Raw genomic sequence first — 18866 nt, 5'->3', positions numbered from 1 at the left:
ATAAAAAAAAAATAAAAAAAGAAAGAAAGAAAGAAAGAAAGAAAAGAAAGCCCGCTAGGCTGAAAACCCAAAAGAGTAGGTTAGGCAAAAGCAAAGGCCTTAAAAAAATTAAAAATAAAAATAAAATAAAATATAAAAAAATCCTAGCAAATTGAAAACTTGAGGATGTAACCTAAAAAAAAGGATTTTACAAGATGAAAGTCTAGAGGTATGATTCAAGGAGATGAGCATAAAAACAAATGTTGATACAAGTGATCAATGAAGACTAGTGAGAAGATGGCAAAGAAGAAATGGGAAAACTTCTCCAATACTTGATTTTTGAGTAATACATACTTGGGGGAACATCATAAGGAATGTTAAGCATTTTTATATCATTCATTTCATAACCTAAACCCGGCCTACATTACAACCCATGAATAAGACCTCCTTGAAGTCTTGCTAATTGTAGGCACATCTTAAACTCCAATAATATTTTTCTCTTGAATTAAAAAGGGAAAATGCTTAAAATTGTCAAACCCCACAGGATGATATGTCTGAGGAAAAAATTTCTCAAATTCTCAAATCCTCAAAATAATTCAAAAGAACCTCCAAACCTGGAGCACTCTCCCTGTTTGCACCCAACAATGTAATTCATAAATATTATCGCATTTCATTTCTTGATTGCCTTTGGAGACTCAATCTGACGATGTTCAAAAGAAAGAAGAAAATTTTATTTACATTAGTTTAATGATCTTGATTCTTCATAATCAAAGAGGTTTGTTTGGTTCTTAAACACTATGATTTTCTAAAATGGTTGTTTAAAGGATCACAAATTGTTCCAAAAAAAATGGAAATTTGTTTTTTTCAAAAAAAAAAAAAATCATTCTTGTTCAAAATCTAGTTCTCTTGAACTACGTCTTGACCTAAACCTCTATGAGAGAGGTACGTAAGTAGCCTTGCAGAGGTACGTAGGTAGCCTTGCAGAGGCCCGATCCCATTCACCTAAACAACCTTGGAGAACAAAGTCAAAACAATGTGACAAAATTGTTTGGGTGCATGTTAGGTTAAGCCCATTTGTTTGCATTAAGCATGTTTAAACTTGGAGCATTGGCTTATTTATATTGTGTGCAAATTTTCACAATAATTGGTTTCTAACAAGCTAGAGAAAGAAAGCCTTTTTGCAGGAACCAAGGATGGCGGACCATGATCTTCTTTCATGTACCCCAATGGTCACAACATCAAATAAATGGACCCAAACTAGGGGCATTGGGTAAGTACTTCCAGTTCATATCAATGAACAAATCCATTGCTAATTGAAATTATCTTTTTGCATGAATTAAGCAAGGACTTATCCACCAATCCACATCAACTTCCAACCAAAGTTACTCTCATTCAAATGATAGGTTTTTCAAACAAAAAAAAAAAAAAAATTCATCCATAAAAATTTTCAATTCCTTCAAAAAATTTAGGATTTCCAATCTTTTCAAAAAAAAAAAAAAAAAATCATTAGCCAAAATTTTCAATTCCTCCAAAAAAAATTCAGGATTTCCAATCTTTTCAAAAAAAAAAAAAATTCTTCATTAAATTCTTCTTCATGAACAGAAAGCTATCATCCTCTTTCATATTCTCCAGTGGTGCAACATCAAGTCAATTGTCTACCCTCAGCATTCATCGAAGCATGGAATATGTCCCAAACTAGGGGCATTCGCCAGATATGCCAAACTCTTTTCAATGAATAACTCTGTTACTAATTGAAAATATTTATTTTGCAAGCATTAGGGTAAAAGGCCCACACACATCGGCATGAGCCACAAAATCCAAAAATCCTAGGTCTCTAAAAACATGAGCCAGGATATAGAACCTTTGGTCCTCTGAAAACATGAGCCAAAGCCCAAAAAACCCTTGGTCCTCTGAAAACATGAGCCAAAATCCAAAAATCATAGGTCTCTAAAAACATGAGCTAGGATCCAGAACCTTTGGTCTTCTAAAAACATGAGCCAAAGCCCAAAAAACCCTTGGTCCTCTAAAAACATGATCCAAAAATCCTAGTTTTCTAAAAACGTGAGCCAAGATCCAGAACCTTTGGTCCTTTGAAAACATGAGCCAAAGCCCCAAAAACCCTTAGCCCTAGGTCTCTGAAAACATGAGCCAGAATCCAGAACCTTTAGTCCTCTGAAAACATAAGCCAAAGCCCCAAAAACCTTTGGTCCTCTGAAAACATGAGCCAAAGCCCGAAAAACCCTTGGTCCTCTGAAAATATGAGCCAAGATCCAAAAATCCTAGGTCTCTGAAAACATGAGCTAGGATCTAGAACCTTTGGTCCTCTGAAAACATGAGCCAAAGCCCCAAAAACCCTTGGTCCTCTAAAAACATGAGCCAAGATCCAAAAAATCCTAGATCCTTTGAAAACATGAGCCAGGATTCAAAACCTTTGGTCCTCTGAAAACATAAGCCAAAACCAAAAAAACCCTTGGTCCTCTGAAAACATAAGCCAAGATCCAAAAATCCTAGGTCTCTGAAAACATGAGCTAGGATCCAGAACCCTTGGTCCTCTGAAAACACAAGCCAAGATCCAAAAATCCTAGGTCCTCTGAAAACATGAGCCAAGATCCTTGGTCCTCCATATTTTCTTGACCTCAGGTAAGCATGTCTTGTACTCATTAAAAAATAAAAATAAAAATAAATTGCATGCATGAACTACGTTGGGACCTGATCCTCCTACTAAGAGGTACGTAGGCAATCTCCCTTGAGATTCGGTCCACATTTTGATCCACTACATGACGGTCCGCATTTTTATCTACATGCATCATACATTTACCATAGTTAAATACTGATTGCAAAGTTAGGTGTCTCTTTCATACATTGACATTCGCTTTTCAAGCTCTGCCAATGAGGGGCATTCTGTTGACACCCCATTTTGCAACCCATATTTAACCTCACATGGAGGGTAAAAGGGTAATTTTGCATTAAAAATATGCATCTTGATTCTTGCCATTTGATCCTTAATCTCATTTCACAAAAATAATCTTGATGTTGTAACGATCAAATCAACTGGTCATAAGTCTTAATCGGACCACCAAATTGAAAGTTATCATCAAATCAAGTTTTAATAGCTGAGATGCACTATCACAAATTTAGTCCTACTATATGTGATTATGAACAGTTAATTTCAATTGGTTATAAGTATAATTAATTTGAGATCAATGACATGTCATAATTTGATTGGTTAGGACTACATTTTATGGTGAGGTTGCATACACCTAATTAATTCAGTTAGTTAAACATTAATTATTCAATGAGTAATTTATGCAATTATCTTTTAATTAGAGTAAATTTGGAATCAATTAATTCTGAAATGGGAGTGATTGGAACCATTTAATGTTAATTGGGAGCTAATTTGGGACCTATTAATGTTAATTGTGCTGAAACCATTTTCTAACAAATGACATCTACTCACCATTTCATCGATATCTCTCAAAATATTTGGAATCTGTGAATAAGGTTAATTTTTCCAAAAACTAGACATTCAGGGCTTTAATTTGAGCATAAGAACGAGGCAATTTCGATCAGAATCGAGTCAGATATGATTTTTTGAAATTGGCTCTACAGCTTGTTACAGCAGCTATGGGAAAACCGAATTTTGACTTGCTCCTCCCTCCCATCAATCTTTCCATTTAATGCACCAGATTTTTCCCAATGCTAAAATGAGGTCTAGGTTCATGATTCTTTGTCAACCCTCATTAATGGCCTTCCATTCATATTCCCTCCACCACTACTATATAAACCCTTCCTCTCCTTTATTCCAAGGCACACAAAAAAAGCTACTCTCTTCTCCTCTCTTGAGTTCTAGTGAAGTTGAGTAGTCTTCTCATATCTTGGTCTTCCTAAGATTTAAGGTATTGAGTAAGACTTACTCTCCCTCTCCTAATTCTTCTTTTCTCCTCCACCCTTAGGACCTCCACCAAGAGTCTCCTCCTCCACCATATGGATCTTGCATGAAGGTATAATTTCTTTTCCTAACTTGTTTTTTATGTTGTCATGATGAGAATTTAAGATTAAAGCATGATAATAATTATTTAAATTCTCTTGAATATGTTTGAATGTTTTTAAATGTTCTGATGTGTTCTTCACATGTTCTTGGTTGTTCATCACATGTTTATGCATAAACACTAGTTTTGATATTAAATCCACATCAAAAATATGAAAAACGTGTTTGTTTAATAATCTTTTCAAATCCTTGAATCTAGGTTATCACCATTCACACACATTCACTAGAATTTATTTTTCAATCCAAATGCAATGCTTAATAAATTGAATTAGGGTTTATCACATGCACACACATTGAATTCAACATGTAAATTGATTGACATATTGGATGATATGATATGAATGTTGGCCACCATAGTGTAGAAGACCGGTTTCATGGGGCAAGGTGGGTGCCTAACACTTTACCACCTTGTAACATAGCCTCCGAACTTAGATCAAGGGTTAGTAGATCAAATGCTTATCCATATAATTTTCGATTTTTAGATTGTAACTAGGAAACAAATCCATGTATTTTATCTTAGATTGTATCTAGGACCAAAGTCATGTAATTTTCCTATGATCAATGTAAATTTTAAATTAATAAAATGAGAAATTTTTCAATCATGGTTTTCTTATTTTACCAATAATTAAATAAGTGGCGACTCCATTGTAAAACCCTTAATCTTAGGGGGAAAATATAACTAGTCGAACCACCATTTTGAGAGGCAATAACACGACTCCACCCATTCACGTGGGTTTGGCCCAACACACTCTAAAAAAGGGGGCCGGGGGCGCGGTCTCTCACAAAAAGTGGTGTTTTTTAGCTGGAATTTTTGTTCATCAGATCTGGAACCTTCCAAAAATAAACTGCATCACATCCGCGTATTAGAATTGCAGGCAAAGGAACATTCCAGAACATCAATAGTGCAGGTGCAGCAACTTCAAGCCCGATTACGACCTTGATTCAGCCCGTATCTCTCAAAACTCAAAACATAAAAGTTGTAGAGCTTTGTCTTGGCGTTCCATAACATCTTGAATCATCTCAATCGGAGCTCAGATGAGAGAGTTATGCCCATATTACGAAGCAATATCAAAGCTGTCCAGAATCACCCAATTAACTACATTTTGCACTTAATGCCTCCATTTGCATCCTAAATCAAAATACAAGAATAATGAGTAAATTTAGGTACCAAATAAGTATAAAAGACTAAACATTAAGAAAGAAAAATATGAAATTTTGCATTCTCATCAGTGTGTGTTTTTTTTTTTAATTAATTTTTTTTATGTACACTTGTGCATGAAATAGGTGGCTTTAAAAATTGCAAAAACGCAACAAAAGATCTAGCTCCCTGTATTGGTTTTACAAATTTAAATAGATTTAATGTTTTATTATTTATATGAATGATAGGGCAAGACTTAGGTACAGTACTTAGTTACTGTTCCTTAAGTTTTCTTCTTAAGATTCTGTCATGTGGAATTTTCTTATGGGATAGAAGTGTATTTTTTAGTTAAGTAGTTATATGGTTCAATTTTAAGTAAAGAACCTAAGAAATAGCACCTAAGGTATTATATCTAAGTTTTGTCCATGAATGATATATATATATATATATATATATGTTTATTTTTTTTATTACATCAAAAATATGAAAAACATGTTTGTTTCATAATTCTTTCAAATCCTTGAATCTAGGTTATCACCATCCACACACATTCACTAGAATTTTATTTTTCAATCCAAATGCAATGTTTAATAAATTGAATTAGGGTTTATCACATGCACACACATTAAATTCAACATGTAAATTGATTGATATATTGGATGATATGACATGATTGTTGGCCACCATAGTCTAGAAGACCGGTTTCACCGGGCAAGGTGGGTGCCTAACACCTTCCCACCTTGTAACATAGCCTCCGAACTTAGACCAAGGGTTAGTAGATCAAATGCTTATCCTTGTAATTTTCAATTTCTAGATTGTAACTAGGAAACGAAGCCATGTACTTTATCTTAGATTGTATCTAGGACCAAAGTCATGTAATTTCCTATGTTCAATGTAAATTCAATTTCAAATTAATAAAATGAGGAATTTTTTTTAGTTATGGTTTTCTTATTTTTCCAATAATTAAATAAGTGGCGACTCCATTGTAAAACCCTTAATCTAAAGGGGAAAATATAACTAGTCGAACCTCCATTTTGAGAGGCAATAACACGACTCCACCCATTCACGTGGGTTTGGCCCAACAACATTTCATAAAAACGGGCCGGGGGCGCAGTCTCTCACAGTACCGAATGTCAAACTCACTGAGCTCAACTGCCCATTGGATTAGTCGTCCTGCAGCTTCCAGTTTATTCATTGCCTTCTTGAGTGGATGGTCAGTCATGACATTGATGACATGGACCTGGAAGTAGTGCCTTAACTTCCTAGAAGCTGTTATCAGTGCAAACACTAACTTTTCTACCAGTGGGTACTTTCCTTCTACTCCTCTCAATGCTCGGCTAATGTAATACATAGGCTTTGCACATTTTCTTCCTCCCTGATCAACGCTGAACTTACGGCGTGCGTGGACACTACTAAATAGAGATATAGTTCCTCTCCTAGCATGGACGGACTTAACAATGGAGGCATAGTAAGATAGTACTTTAGGTCCTGAAAGGCCTTCTCACACTTGTCTGTCCACTCAAATGCCTTCCTGAGAATTTTGAAAAAGGGCAAACACTTGTTTGTGGCTTTTGAAACAAATCTGTTAAGTGCTGCAACTCGTCCAGTAAGGGATTGGACTTTCTTGATGTTCTTTGGTGGTTTCATGTTCAATATGACTTGGATCTTGTCTGGATTTGCCTCAATTCCTCTCTGTGAAACCATGAATCCTAAAAACTTTCCTGACGATACTCCAAATGCACATTTACTTGGGTTTAGTTTCATCTTGTATCGCCTAAGTGTTTCAAAGGTTTCCTGAAGATCGTCCAAGTGGCTTCCCTCGTCTAAGCTCTTCACAAGCATGTCATCCACGTACACCTCCACATTTCGTCCTATCTATGGACGAAACATATGATTCACTAACCTTTGATAAGTTGCCCCTACGTTCTTTAGACCGAAGGGCATTACCTTGTAACAAAACAAACCTTGACTGGTAATAAAAGAAGTCTTCTCTTGGTTAGCCTCGTCCATCTTTATCTGATTATATCCTGAGAAGGCGTCCATGAAGCTCAACAACTGATGGCCAGCTGTGGAATCCATCAATTGGTCAATGCGTGGTAAATGATAACTATTCTTAGGGCAGGCCTTGTTCAAGTCAGTGAAGTTTACAGACATCCTCCATTTGCCATTTGCCTTCTTTACCATCACTACATTTGCTAACCAATCCGGGTAATAGACTTCCAGGATGAAATGTGCTGTAGTCAGTTTCTGAACCTCTTCCTTGATAGCCTTGTCTCTTTTAGGAGCAAAGACTCTCTTCTTTTTTCGAACAGGCTTAGAAGAGGGGAACACATTCAATCAATGAGCAATTACCCTTGGATCAATACCAGGCATGTCGTCATGACTCCACGCAAAAACATTGGTATTCTTCCTCAGAAACTGGACAAGGTCTTCTTTCACTTTCTCTTTCATACTTGTTCCAATCCTAGTGAACTTCTCAGGATCATTTTCTTGTAATAAAACATCTTCCAATACTTCGGTTGGTTCTGCAACAATTCTTCTTTCTTCTATACTCATAGTCTGCATCTGCTCGTCCACGGCCAATATGGCTAGATAACACTCTCTGGCTGCCAACTGATCTCCTTGTGCTTGTCCAATCCTGCATTCCATAGAAAATTTGACTGATAGATGGTAGGTAGATGTAACTGCCTTCCAACTGTTTAAAGTTGGTCTTCCAATGATGACATTGTATGAGGACGAACAATCCACCACAAGGAAATTCACTTCCTTAGTTATCTGCTGTGAGTATGACCCCACCACTATAGGTAATGTAATGGTGCCGACGAGCTGCACTTTCATTCCTCCGAATCCTATCAGTGGTGAGCATGCTGGATGAAGTTGATCTCATCCAAGCCTCATCTGCTGGAAGGTGGGATAATACAATATATCCGCCGAGCTTCCATTATCTACCAACACCCTCCTGGTTGTATAACCTGCAATGAGTAGGGTAATGACAATAGCATCATCATGTGGATGATGAATCCTCTCAGCTTCTTCGTCCGTAAAAGAGATGGTTGGCTCGTCTGCTTCTTTTGTCCTTGGGGGTCGTCCAGAGAGTTGGATGTTTTGCACTGCTTTGAGATATGTCTTCTTTGCCTTGGAAGATTGTCCTGTCGAAGTCCCACCAATGATAACCCTTATTTCTCCAAGTGGGGGTCGTGATGACTCTTCCATCTTCGCTTTCAATTTTTCATCTTTATGATCCTTTCCAACGAAATGCCTTAACTTTTCTTGTCTAATGAGACTTTCAATCTGCTACTTCAAGTCATAACACTCGTTCGTATCATGCCCATGATCTCTATGGAAGCGACAATATTTATTCTTATTGCGCTTGTTAGGATCTCCTTTCATCTTCTCTGGCTACATCAAGGAAGGATCGTCCTTGATTTGCATGAGCACCTGATCGAGTGGGGCATTTAAGGGTGTGTAATTCTGATTCCTTGCTGATGGGCCTGCCTTTCTGCTATCTCTATCTCGATCCTTTTTATCTTCCGTTCGTCCCTTCTTTGGACGAGGCCCTTGATCAGAGTGACGTGTGGGGTTGACTTCCATTCTCTCAGCTTTCTTCCTCTTCTTAGCTATGATTGCGTCTTCTGCGTTCATAAAGTTTTGGGTTGAATGGACGAGTTCAACCATGGACTGGGGCTCCTTTTCATACAGCTTGTGAATGAATAAGTCCGAGTTAACCCCATTGTGGAAGGCTACAAATAGTAGCTTGTTGTCCACCTCGTCTACTGTCAGGGCTTCCTTGTTGAAGCACGTGATGAAGGAATGTAGGCTTTCATTCTCCCCTTGCTCTATAGTTAACAAGCTGGATGAGGAATGCTTGTGTCTCTATCCCCCAATGAAATTATTAACAAATAATTTGCTTAACTCCTTGAAAGAACTTACAGAATTCGGGGGTATTTTGCTGAACCACACTCGTGCTGGCCCCTTAAGTGTGGTAGGGAAGGCTCTGCACATAATCTCGTCCGAAACCCCTTGGAGATGCATTGTAGTCTTGAAAGTAGTGATATGATCAAAAGGATTGCGCGCTCCATCATATGAATCCAGGGAAGGCATTTTGAACTTTGGAGGCAAGGGATGGCCATTGATGGAAGTTATGAAAGGGGAATCTGTTTGGTGAACCAAATCCTCTACGGGATTCGTCATTTTCATGTTCTTCTTCATCTCGTCCATAACCTTCGTCATTTGATCCATCTCTTTCTCCAAATGTGGTACCCTTCGCGAAGTGGTGCCCCTTAATTGGTTCTCGGATTTAGCATTTCCCCTTCTATCTTCTTGAATTTGGGCTTGTTCTTCTACATGTCCTTCATGGCGCTACCTCTCTATCTCGCTAGTCAACTCTTGATTCTAACAAGTTAACTCTGCCATGGCGGCTGCTATGGACTGTATGTGTTGGATGGAAGGAGGTTGTGTGATAGACATTGATTGGTGATCTCGATTGGGATGGCTGGAAGCATCCATACTCTTTTGGTGGCTTGGGCTAGTGGTCTTTGATCTAGTCCGAACCATACAGCCTTTTATCGGAGAAGAATAAACTGTCAAACTTGAAGTTTTCACAGATAATTTCTCCCCACAGACGACACCAACTAATGCTGAACAGAATCAGTAGGCTGAACAACTCGGTTTCGATGGGTTGAAAGCGGTAGCAAAGGCCTGAAAAATGAACACGCTGTCAGAGGAGACCGGGGTGGACCGGCCTAAGACCCTCCGATGGCTAAGTTAGTATCTTCCTCACAAGTGAAATTCTAACTATATTGTAGTAATGTTAGAATGGTCTCATACCTGTGCCTGATTCAGACCGGCCCTTATATAAGGAACCTTGTGATAGTTATTTGGTTTAGTAACTTCCCTAAGATTCGTGGAAGTCCGAAATTACGGAAATAACTTCCCCAACGGCTATAGAAGTAGTAACCGCTAGTGGAAGTTACATACTTAGGAGAAATTGCTAGCGATTAACATGGATTGATTAACCGCTCCAGACTTCCAAAATGTTACCAAGTGTCATATGGTCGTCCATGTGCTTTGCCCATCGACGACTCTGTGTACATATTGATGTTGTGTGGTCATCCATAAGTTTTGCACATGGACGACTCTTCCGACCTGATTTACTGAGGTTTATTCAATTGATCAATACTTAGGGACGAAACATCTGGACGAATCAAAGATGGTTTGGCCATTTGGCTAACTGATGATCATGGACGACTCCTCTGGACGATAACTGATGATCATGGACGACTCCTTTGGACGAACCATAGATGGTAATTTTTGCTATCCCATCAGCTATCAACCACATTCTCTTTCTCTTTTTTAATTTTTTTATATGTTACGTAATGTTGAATCAAAATTTTTTTTTTTCATTCTATTCATATGACATTTTTTTAATTCCAATTTTTATAGGATAAAAACAAACACATTGATTAGATATCTTTAATTTCAATAAGATTTAAATGAATTATATTTCAAATGGAACTTTACCAATATATATAACCCTATATATCCTTTTTGGAGTGAAGCTTATTTCAATATATGAATGCCTAAATCCCATGACAATGCAGATATGTATTCTTTCTTCTTTTATTATTATTATTATTTTCATTTTGTTTATTTTCTTTAGTGTTATTATTGTTTTTTTTTTTCTTCATATGATTTTAATTAATGAATTCAAAACATTCAAAAACATTGTCAAGTTTCTAAAGGCTCCTTCTTTGTTTTTGTATTTTTTTTTTATTAAATTGATTAGGTTTTGTATATTGGTTGCCTTTTGATTAAACTAATTTTCTTAGCTTTGATCTAATTTATATGCTTAGGGTCTTAGAATTAATGATTAAATATGGTTAGAATTAATAGATTAATTTTAACAATTTTCTTATTTGATTTTTATGTTACATCAAATTATCAAGATGTTCTACACGTGTATTTTTGAATTATCAACTTTAATTTTAATTTATAATATTATCAAGATTATATTAATTTTAAATTTATGAATTGTTTAGTACATTTTTATTAAATAATTATCATTTTAAAATTCAATTTGAAATTATCAATTTAATTTAGTTTTAGGAAGAAATCTTACCCCTTATTTTAGTGAGATAATTATTTACACCTGATAATTTTTTCTTCTATCTTTATTGAATCTGTTAAAATATATAATTATTTATACATTTATTTTTTAAGTTTTTTTATAAAACTGTGCAATGCACGGACCTATAACTAGTTAATAATAAATTTAAATTTATTATTGGGTGTAATTAAAATTCAAATCATAAACCATGATATAAATTTTACATAGGGAGAGAATGACTTAACAAATAATTTGTGAATTATCTTGAGCTTATACATAAACTAAATAGTTAAATTGAAAAAATACACTCAAATCATGTGTTTTATTCGTAAAATACAGATTCTTTGAAATTTTGAACATAACACTCAAACCTTTTATGATATTTTTTTATGTATAAACCATTAAATATTCATTAAAATAAAATAAAACAAGTTTCGCATGTAATGGTACATGTTCATATTTAAATTACATTTTCACATAAAATAATACTACTAGGGGTTAAACGTATACTCAAAACCCAGCGTTTTTGCTATTATTATTATTATTATTATTATTATGATTAATTTTTTTATTTTATAAATTATAATTTAAATATTATTCGACTTGAAAGTGGATTATTCCCTCCGCAGCAATCCAAGCCTCTCTATAAAAAGACTGGGAATCAATTCTATGATGGTGGCTTTTACACCACAACTCAAAAGGTTTGGACCAGTGGTAGTGTGGTATTCTATCAATCAATGTAAGAAGCATTTCAGATGTAATTTTTGTGCTTTTACACATCGTTTTATATACAAGAACCCGTGTGTAATCTTCTGACATGGGTTTTCTCCTTATCATATATATGCTCGAATAATGCGGAAACGGGAAATTTCGCTTGGTAAAGACCGGCCTCAGTTTCGAATAATTTGTATGTGTTGTCTGATAAGGTTTCATGTTCATGTTTCCTTCTCTACTCATAAATGTTAAACCCCCCGTTGAAGTAATGAGAAGAAAAAACAAAAGGCTTAAACAACTAAGTGGACAAGTAATTTATATGCTTTTCTTCTTACGTGTGGCTTTGTTTTGGTACTTTTCTTGCAGCTTATGCTTTCTTTACTTGGTTATGATCTTGCTTTATGGTTATTGAAAGTGAATTTTCTTGTCATTTTTGCCATCTGAGAAGTTTAATTTGGTGATTACTTAGTATGGATTATGGCCTTGGTTTGTTTCTTTCTCTCTCTTCTGTTTTCAATTTCTTTTCTTTTTTTCTTTCTTAATTTCGAGAATCATTGCAAATGTGATTGTCATTTTAGTTCCAAAGATAGGTAATTTTTTTTTTATTTCCTTATTACGTACTTTTGTCGATGCATATTATATAGGTGATAAGTTGGATATCAAAGCTTATAGCTTATTATATCTATTTTTGACGAGCTGGCTTATCCATTAGATTTTCTTAATTCCCTTAAAGTTTATTTCATTTTTCATGGAAACAGATGTAGCATGAAAGAATAGAAATTTGAAGTGAATCAAGTTGTTAGATTTAAATTTATGTTCTTGATCGAAGAGATAACTAACGAATTCTTAACCTCTTTTTCATGAGGTGCAAACTGCAAATCATGAAAAAGAGGGTGTACTATTTGCTGTTGGATATGGCTCATGTAAATCTGAATAAATATTGTTGTTCTGTATCATTAAATTACTTGTTTAATATGAGATGAACAAGACGTGCATAGCCATCTTTGGGAAGTGGCATATCAATACTCAATAAGGGTGGCATGAAATCTGTCTTTTTGTGCTGAAAACAATGAATCACCAACTTTTCTGTAATTTTGTATAAGCAGCATATATGTATGTTGTAGTGAGAGCATCTTTTTATTCAATTTATTGCTTAGCTTAATAAATACATTGAGATGCTATATGTTTGGTTGGTTTAGGCATACCTGGAGATGGAAGATGTTTGTTCCGGTCCGTTGTTCATGGTGCTTGCTTGAGAGAAGGGAAGCCATCTCCGAGTGAGAGCCGTCAGAAAGAACTTGCAGATGAGCTTAGAGCTAAAGTACAAAATAAACTTCATTGATTTCAATAAGAGACTTACGCATTGTTGGCATGTTTCAACTTCAGAACTTTTAATTCCTTATCATTTGTTGTTGAGCTGTTTAATATGGATTGGTGTTTAGGGAACTATAATGTTCACATAACACATATTGGTAACTAGTTTCACTTAAAATTAATTGCTGAGCATAATTTTCTGAAACTGGTTGCAGACCATCTTGCTTAAATTTGAAAAGAGAAAAAAATTTTCATTAAATCTTTTTTTTTTCCCCTGTTTTTAATACACTGTTTGTCAGTTTGTGTCACTTGCATTGTCTTGCCTGCCTAATCACTTTCTTTCAGTGCTCAAACACCTGAATTCAATATTTTGTGTGGCTTATAACTTTGTCCTGGCCAATTATTTATGTTCATTCTGGTACATCTTTCCTACTAAATGGTTGGCAGGTGGCAGATGAATTCATTAGGAGGCGAGCAGATACTGAATGGTAAGTTGTCTTGAGAATACTCTGGTGTGGATTACAATGTTGCTTCGTTTTGAATTGCTTTAAAATCCATTGGGGGAGTTTTGATTATTTGAGGTTGTTGAAGAGGACTGCCATGTTAATAAAATATTACAAATTTTTGTTGAAGACTTGCACATTATAGAATTAGCCAAACCTGATGAGTTCACTTGGAGTTGCAATTGAAGCAAGATTTCAAGTCTTTATTCACTGGCAGGTTTCTTGAAGGTGATTTTGACACGTATGTTATACAGATGCGACAGCCCCACATGTGGGGAGGAGAGCCTGAGTTGCTAATGGCCTCCCATGTCCTACAGTAAGTCCTCTTTCTTCTAAAAAGAGTAATGATTATCACACACTCACTGTTGAACACATTTCCTACATTGAAAACACAATTTCACAATTTTAACTGAAATAATCTGTACACTGAAAACAATTTCACAATTTTAGCAATAGTGAGTGTCTAACAAGATTTAACCCTCTGAAAATCATCCTCACGGTAGTTTGCTTAGGTTTAGTTTCTTACTTGCTAGAATTCTCATGACTATAATGTGGCTAGGAGTTCTCTTAGAGGCACATAAAAGATGATATGAAACAGATTGCCCTGTATATATGGGTTTTGGCATTACATTTATCATGATACAATTTTCTATTTCCAGGGCGCCAATCACGGTTTCCATGTGGGATAAGAGTTCTGGTAGCCTCAAAATTATAGCTGAATATGGTCAAGAGTATGGTAAGGAGAACCCCATACGGGTGCTTTATCACGGTTATGGACATTATGACGCATTAAGGAATGCAATTAGTAGTGCAGAATCGAAGTTGTAAGATCTCTTGCTTCCTTGTGAGATATGTTTTAGTGTTTTACAGATAACTGCATGCATCAGAAATGCTTACATGATACTCATTAATTACTAGTTTTGAGGTCACCGCTAATGTTGCCTTGCTAAGTGCTCACATGAAATACTGTTTTTATTGTTCATCAATTTTCTTAGTATCATCCATCTCTGTTCCACCTCACTCGGTTGGTTCATGTATATGTGTGTGTAGGCCTTTTATGGGAAAAAAGTATTAGGTCCACTGAGAGGATTGCTGAAGTGGTTCTCCTAACCAATGAAACACTACCATCTATGCAAGTGTGTGAGTTAGCTTTCTAATCAGCACAAGGGGAAAAACAAAAAACAAAAAACTACCAAGAAATGTCACATATGCATAGGTGACAGTGTTTTTTTGCTCGGAAGGGCCAAGGAGGACCACGTCACTGGTCTTCTTGGTGGACCTAATAATTTCTACTTTATAGGTATGTTTCTAATTTAGATATTATGAGTACAGATATTGAAATAGTATTGTTGTCTCATGAGTTCCTTGGGGGTATTGGCAGGCACAAGAAAAGATGAAGGGATAGCTGCAAAGGAGTACAGTCATCTTTGAAATCTTTAAGTGTACTTTGTTGTAACATGTTATAAGCAAATTACACCGCCCTCCCCCAAAAAAGTTATAAATGAATAGTAGTTTTATTTGGTGTAGTAAATTGATGATCATTTCTTCATGGATTTAAAATCACCTTTTATCAAATTCTAATGTTTGTTCTGGAAATTAAAATGCCCATTGTCACTCTCCTATGTGGATTATAAATTTGTTTTCTTTCATCTGGTAGCGATTATGTCATTCTATTTGGTTGGAGGGTCTACTAGTTAGAGTAACAATGACCAAATTAGGATGATTGTCAATATCTATATGATCCGCTTTAAAGTGTAAGTAATACACTTATGAAATGCACTTATGGATATATTGTTTACAGCTAGAGCATCATTAGCACCACCAGGAGAAGTAGTTATTTAAATCTTTACTTGCACAAAGGCTAGTTTAATGAGAGAGAATGGTAAATAGAGTCTGTAAAGATGAAAATGAGTACGGGAATTGAAGCTATGATTGAAGAGATAGACCATTGCCCATATTATATTGAAAAAAATCGCGCTTCAGGGTTGCTTTCCATTTGGGTCATAGAGATCTATGCTCTATAGTGCTTGTTGATATCACGAGCTATCCCACCGTAATAGAATTCAGAGACGAGTGTCATTGTAAAGCCCATTGAAGAGAAGGGATTAGGGACTACAAAACCTACAAAGTTTCCATCTTTATTTCCAAAGGTACATCTCAAAGAATTCATTTGATTTGATGTTTTCTCCTTAAAAAGGTTTTTCTTAGGTCTTTTTAATGATCATCGAAGTCTTGGGATTTCACCTTGACACCATCGATGTGAACTTCCATGAATTTGCCAATGATATTCATATCATGGAAGATTAAGGTCATGGCTGATGTAGCCAATGACTACAATTCCCATTAGAAAAAAATTAACATAACTAAATAATTTGAAAAATTAACCGATGGATTGCATGTTCTTTATGTTTATAATATGTATGTCAAATATCATGTTGATTAGATGTCATTTACTATTTAATCCGTAAACTGATTTTTTATGCATAATTTTAGATGAAGAAAAATTGAAATATAAAAAATTTGATTGATGACTAATTTTTGATTTTCTAGAAATTTTGCAAGCATTAACAATATAAGAAAAAGAAATGTAATTTAATGATGAATTTATCCAAATTCACATCCAATAAAAGAATATTGAGTGATGTTGTAGCAAATGGCTGCAACTAAGTTTGTAGCCAAATTTTGTATACCCACATATATACACACACACACACCTATATTTAGTTTGGACCAAAGAAAAATAAGAGTTTTTTTTTTTTTTTTTTTAAATTTTTATAAAAAATTAAAATTAAATTAAAACCTAACCCAGGACCAAAGAAAAATAAGAGTTTTTTTTTTTTTTTTTTTAAATTTTTATAAAAAATTAAAATTAAATTAAAACCTAACCCAAACAATAACATTACTATCTAAATACTAAACGGCTAACCCAAACAACAACAATCATGTCTTCTTTGTATTTTCTTCGGTCTTTGTCTTCTTCGCTTATTTTGATTTTCATCTTTGTATTTTCCTCAATCTTCTTCTTCGTGTTTCCTTTTCTTCATTTGCTTTAGTTTTCATATGCGTCATCATGTTTCTCTGTTTCTTGCTATTTGTGATTGTGTTTTTTAAAATTTTTCACCTCTCTCTCTTTCTCTCTCTCTCAAGTCTAATCTCTAGACTCAATTTTCGAAGTTCTTATTTTACATAAGAGTTTTATGATAGTGCCCCATAACGTGGCGCAACTTGTGCCACAACTCGTCCACGTGACGAGTTGTGAATGGTAGACGGATGATGGTGGGTCCATGTAAGGACACCCCTCTACTATTCACAACTCACCACATGGACAAGTTGCCATCACCTATCTACCATTCACAACTCATCACGTGGACGAGTTGTGGCACAAAATGACTGAAGTTTTATTTTAATCATAACTCTTTAAATGACTAAAGTTTAATCAAATCCTGCCCACTATTTACTATTTAATTTTTCAATTTTCCACCTACCAGGCCGCTTTGCTACTTTTATTTTATCTCATGTCTCAAAATTTTTTAAAAGCATTTGTTGATTTATTTTTTCCTTTTTCTTAAAACTAATTGGAGTATTATTATTATTATTATTATGATTAGGTTAATGTATTGAGTTAAAGATTAATATATTATATTGTGACAGTTAACAAATGATAGAATTTAACCAATAAATAAATATTTATTTCAATTTTTTATTTTGTTTCTCTCTTTCTCTCTTCAAAACCTAAAGGTTGTGATTGTGTTTTTTGTGGGTTTATGATTTTAGTTTTGTGATTGTGATTTGTGAGTCTTTGTTTCAGAGACTGTTGCTTTTGGCATTTTTGCTAGATGAGAGTTGAGGGTTATGAGATGAGAATGAGATATTAGTGAAGTAAAATTATGTTGGTAGATAAATGCATTATAATGTATCAAGAAACAATGATTTAGTGTCTTTGTTTTTTTTGATAGTTTGTTAATATTAATGGATGCTTATTTGAAATTTCACGATTTATACACACATACACACACATATATATATATATATATATATATGTATGTATGTATATATATTTTTTGCTTATACTCTGGCCCTAGCTTGTATGTCTTCTTCTGCAATAAAGATTTGACTGTACCCGAAATGTCCATTCTACTGTATCCTCCTCTTTTTTTGAGGGTACAGTACCCACCTAAATCTAAACTATCAAATTAATATTATTTTGATCTTAACCTTCCATTTAATTTAAGAGGATACTTGTTACAGGTAAAGTGAGTCATGTATATAAAGTAAAAACTAAAAAAAGAAAAAGATAAATTGTAAATTACACCCCTAAAGTTTGGGAGTAATTAGATTTTACACTTTGAAGTTTTAGAATTTCGATTTTACCTCTTGATGTTTGGTGAAATTTGGATTTTACATCTTGATGTTTCAGAATTTAGATTTTACCCCCTATATTTTAGGAGTGTTTTAGATTTTACTTCCTAAAGTTTTGAGTGGTTTGGATCTTACATTCTAAAGTTTCAGAATTTAGGAGTGTAAAATTTAAACAACCCTAAAATATCTAAGTTTTGAAACATGTAAAATCTAAACAATCCAAACTTTAGGGGATAAAATACAAATTCTGAAACTTCAGAGCGTAAAATTTAATTACTGAGTGTAATTTGTAATTTACAAAAAAAAAAAAAAAAAAAAAAAAAAAGATGGTTTTCACGCTTCTCTCTCGTTCAGTTTCTTTTCTTTGGTTTCTTCGTCTCTCTCAGTTTCTTCTCTCCCAACTTTTTCTCTTCCAAACCAACCACAAGAGCCTAGAGCCATGACTATTAAACAAAACCCTAAGCGAAACCCAAAAAAGAAGAAACAGAATTGCTTTAGGGTATTTCTCCATTCTAGTCGCCTAACTGAAGAAACATAGTACTTTAAGTCCAGCCACCTAACAAAGTATATATCTGCCTGGTGACAATATTAGCCTAGAGGGTTGAGTTTGTCTAGAAGGTCCGTCTTTCTCCGACTAAATTAATTTGGGTGTTTTTTTTATATGAGATTTGGGTATTGTTTGTAACCTTGTTTTGAATTTTTTTT

The 18866-nt window shown here is 34.7% G+C and overlaps 2 protein-coding genes across 5 annotated transcripts; one reads left to right on the top strand and one right to left on the bottom strand.

Moving 5' to 3' along the window:
* Positions 1–8048: 8048 nt before the first annotated feature.
* On the bottom strand, positions 8049–9395 carry LOC136070976 (uncharacterized). Its single transcript, XM_065781675.1, has 3 exons — positions 9096–9395; positions 8604–9038; positions 8049–8456 (listed from the first exon to the last, which is right to left on the bottom strand). Exons 1-3 carry the CDS (start codon positions 9393–9395, stop codon positions 8049–8051), a joined length of 1143 nt encoding a protein of 380 aa, XP_065637747.1.
* A 2575-nt stretch (positions 9396–11970) lies between these two features.
* Positions 11971–15331, top strand: LOC112038570 (OVARIAN TUMOR DOMAIN-containing deubiquitinating enzyme 4). 4 transcript variants are annotated; one of them, XR_010632261.1, is made up of 7 exons: positions 11971–12178; positions 13185–13306; positions 13747–13787; positions 14020–14118; positions 14462–14626; positions 14853–15102; positions 15184–15331. XR_010632261.1 is itself a non-coding variant. In XM_024071390.2 (6 exons), exons 1-6 carry the CDS (start codon positions 12124–12126, stop codon positions 15197–15199), a joined length of 498 nt encoding a protein of 165 aa, XP_023927158.1. In that variant the 5' UTR covers positions 11973–12123; the 3' UTR covers positions 15200–15331. The 4 variants fall into 4 exon arrangements, 1 of the variants encoding a protein (XP_023927158.1); XR_010632262.1 differs by having other exon boundaries at positions 11972–12148; XR_010632263.1 differs by lacking the exon at positions 11971–12178 and adding an exon at positions 12369–12471.
* The last annotated feature ends 3535 nt before the right edge of the window (positions 15332–18866 follow it).

The sequence above is a fragment of the Quercus suber genome, unplaced genomic scaffold (assembly GCF_002906115.3).
Source record: "Quercus suber isolate HL8 unplaced genomic scaffold, Cork oak 2.0 scaffold_275, whole genome shotgun sequence".
Classification (NCBI taxonomy): domain Eukaryota; kingdom Viridiplantae; phylum Streptophyta; class Magnoliopsida; order Fagales; family Fagaceae; genus Quercus; species Quercus suber.
The sequence above is the reverse complement of the archived record's forward strand: the minus strand, read 5'-3'. Positions and strand labels throughout refer to the sequence as shown.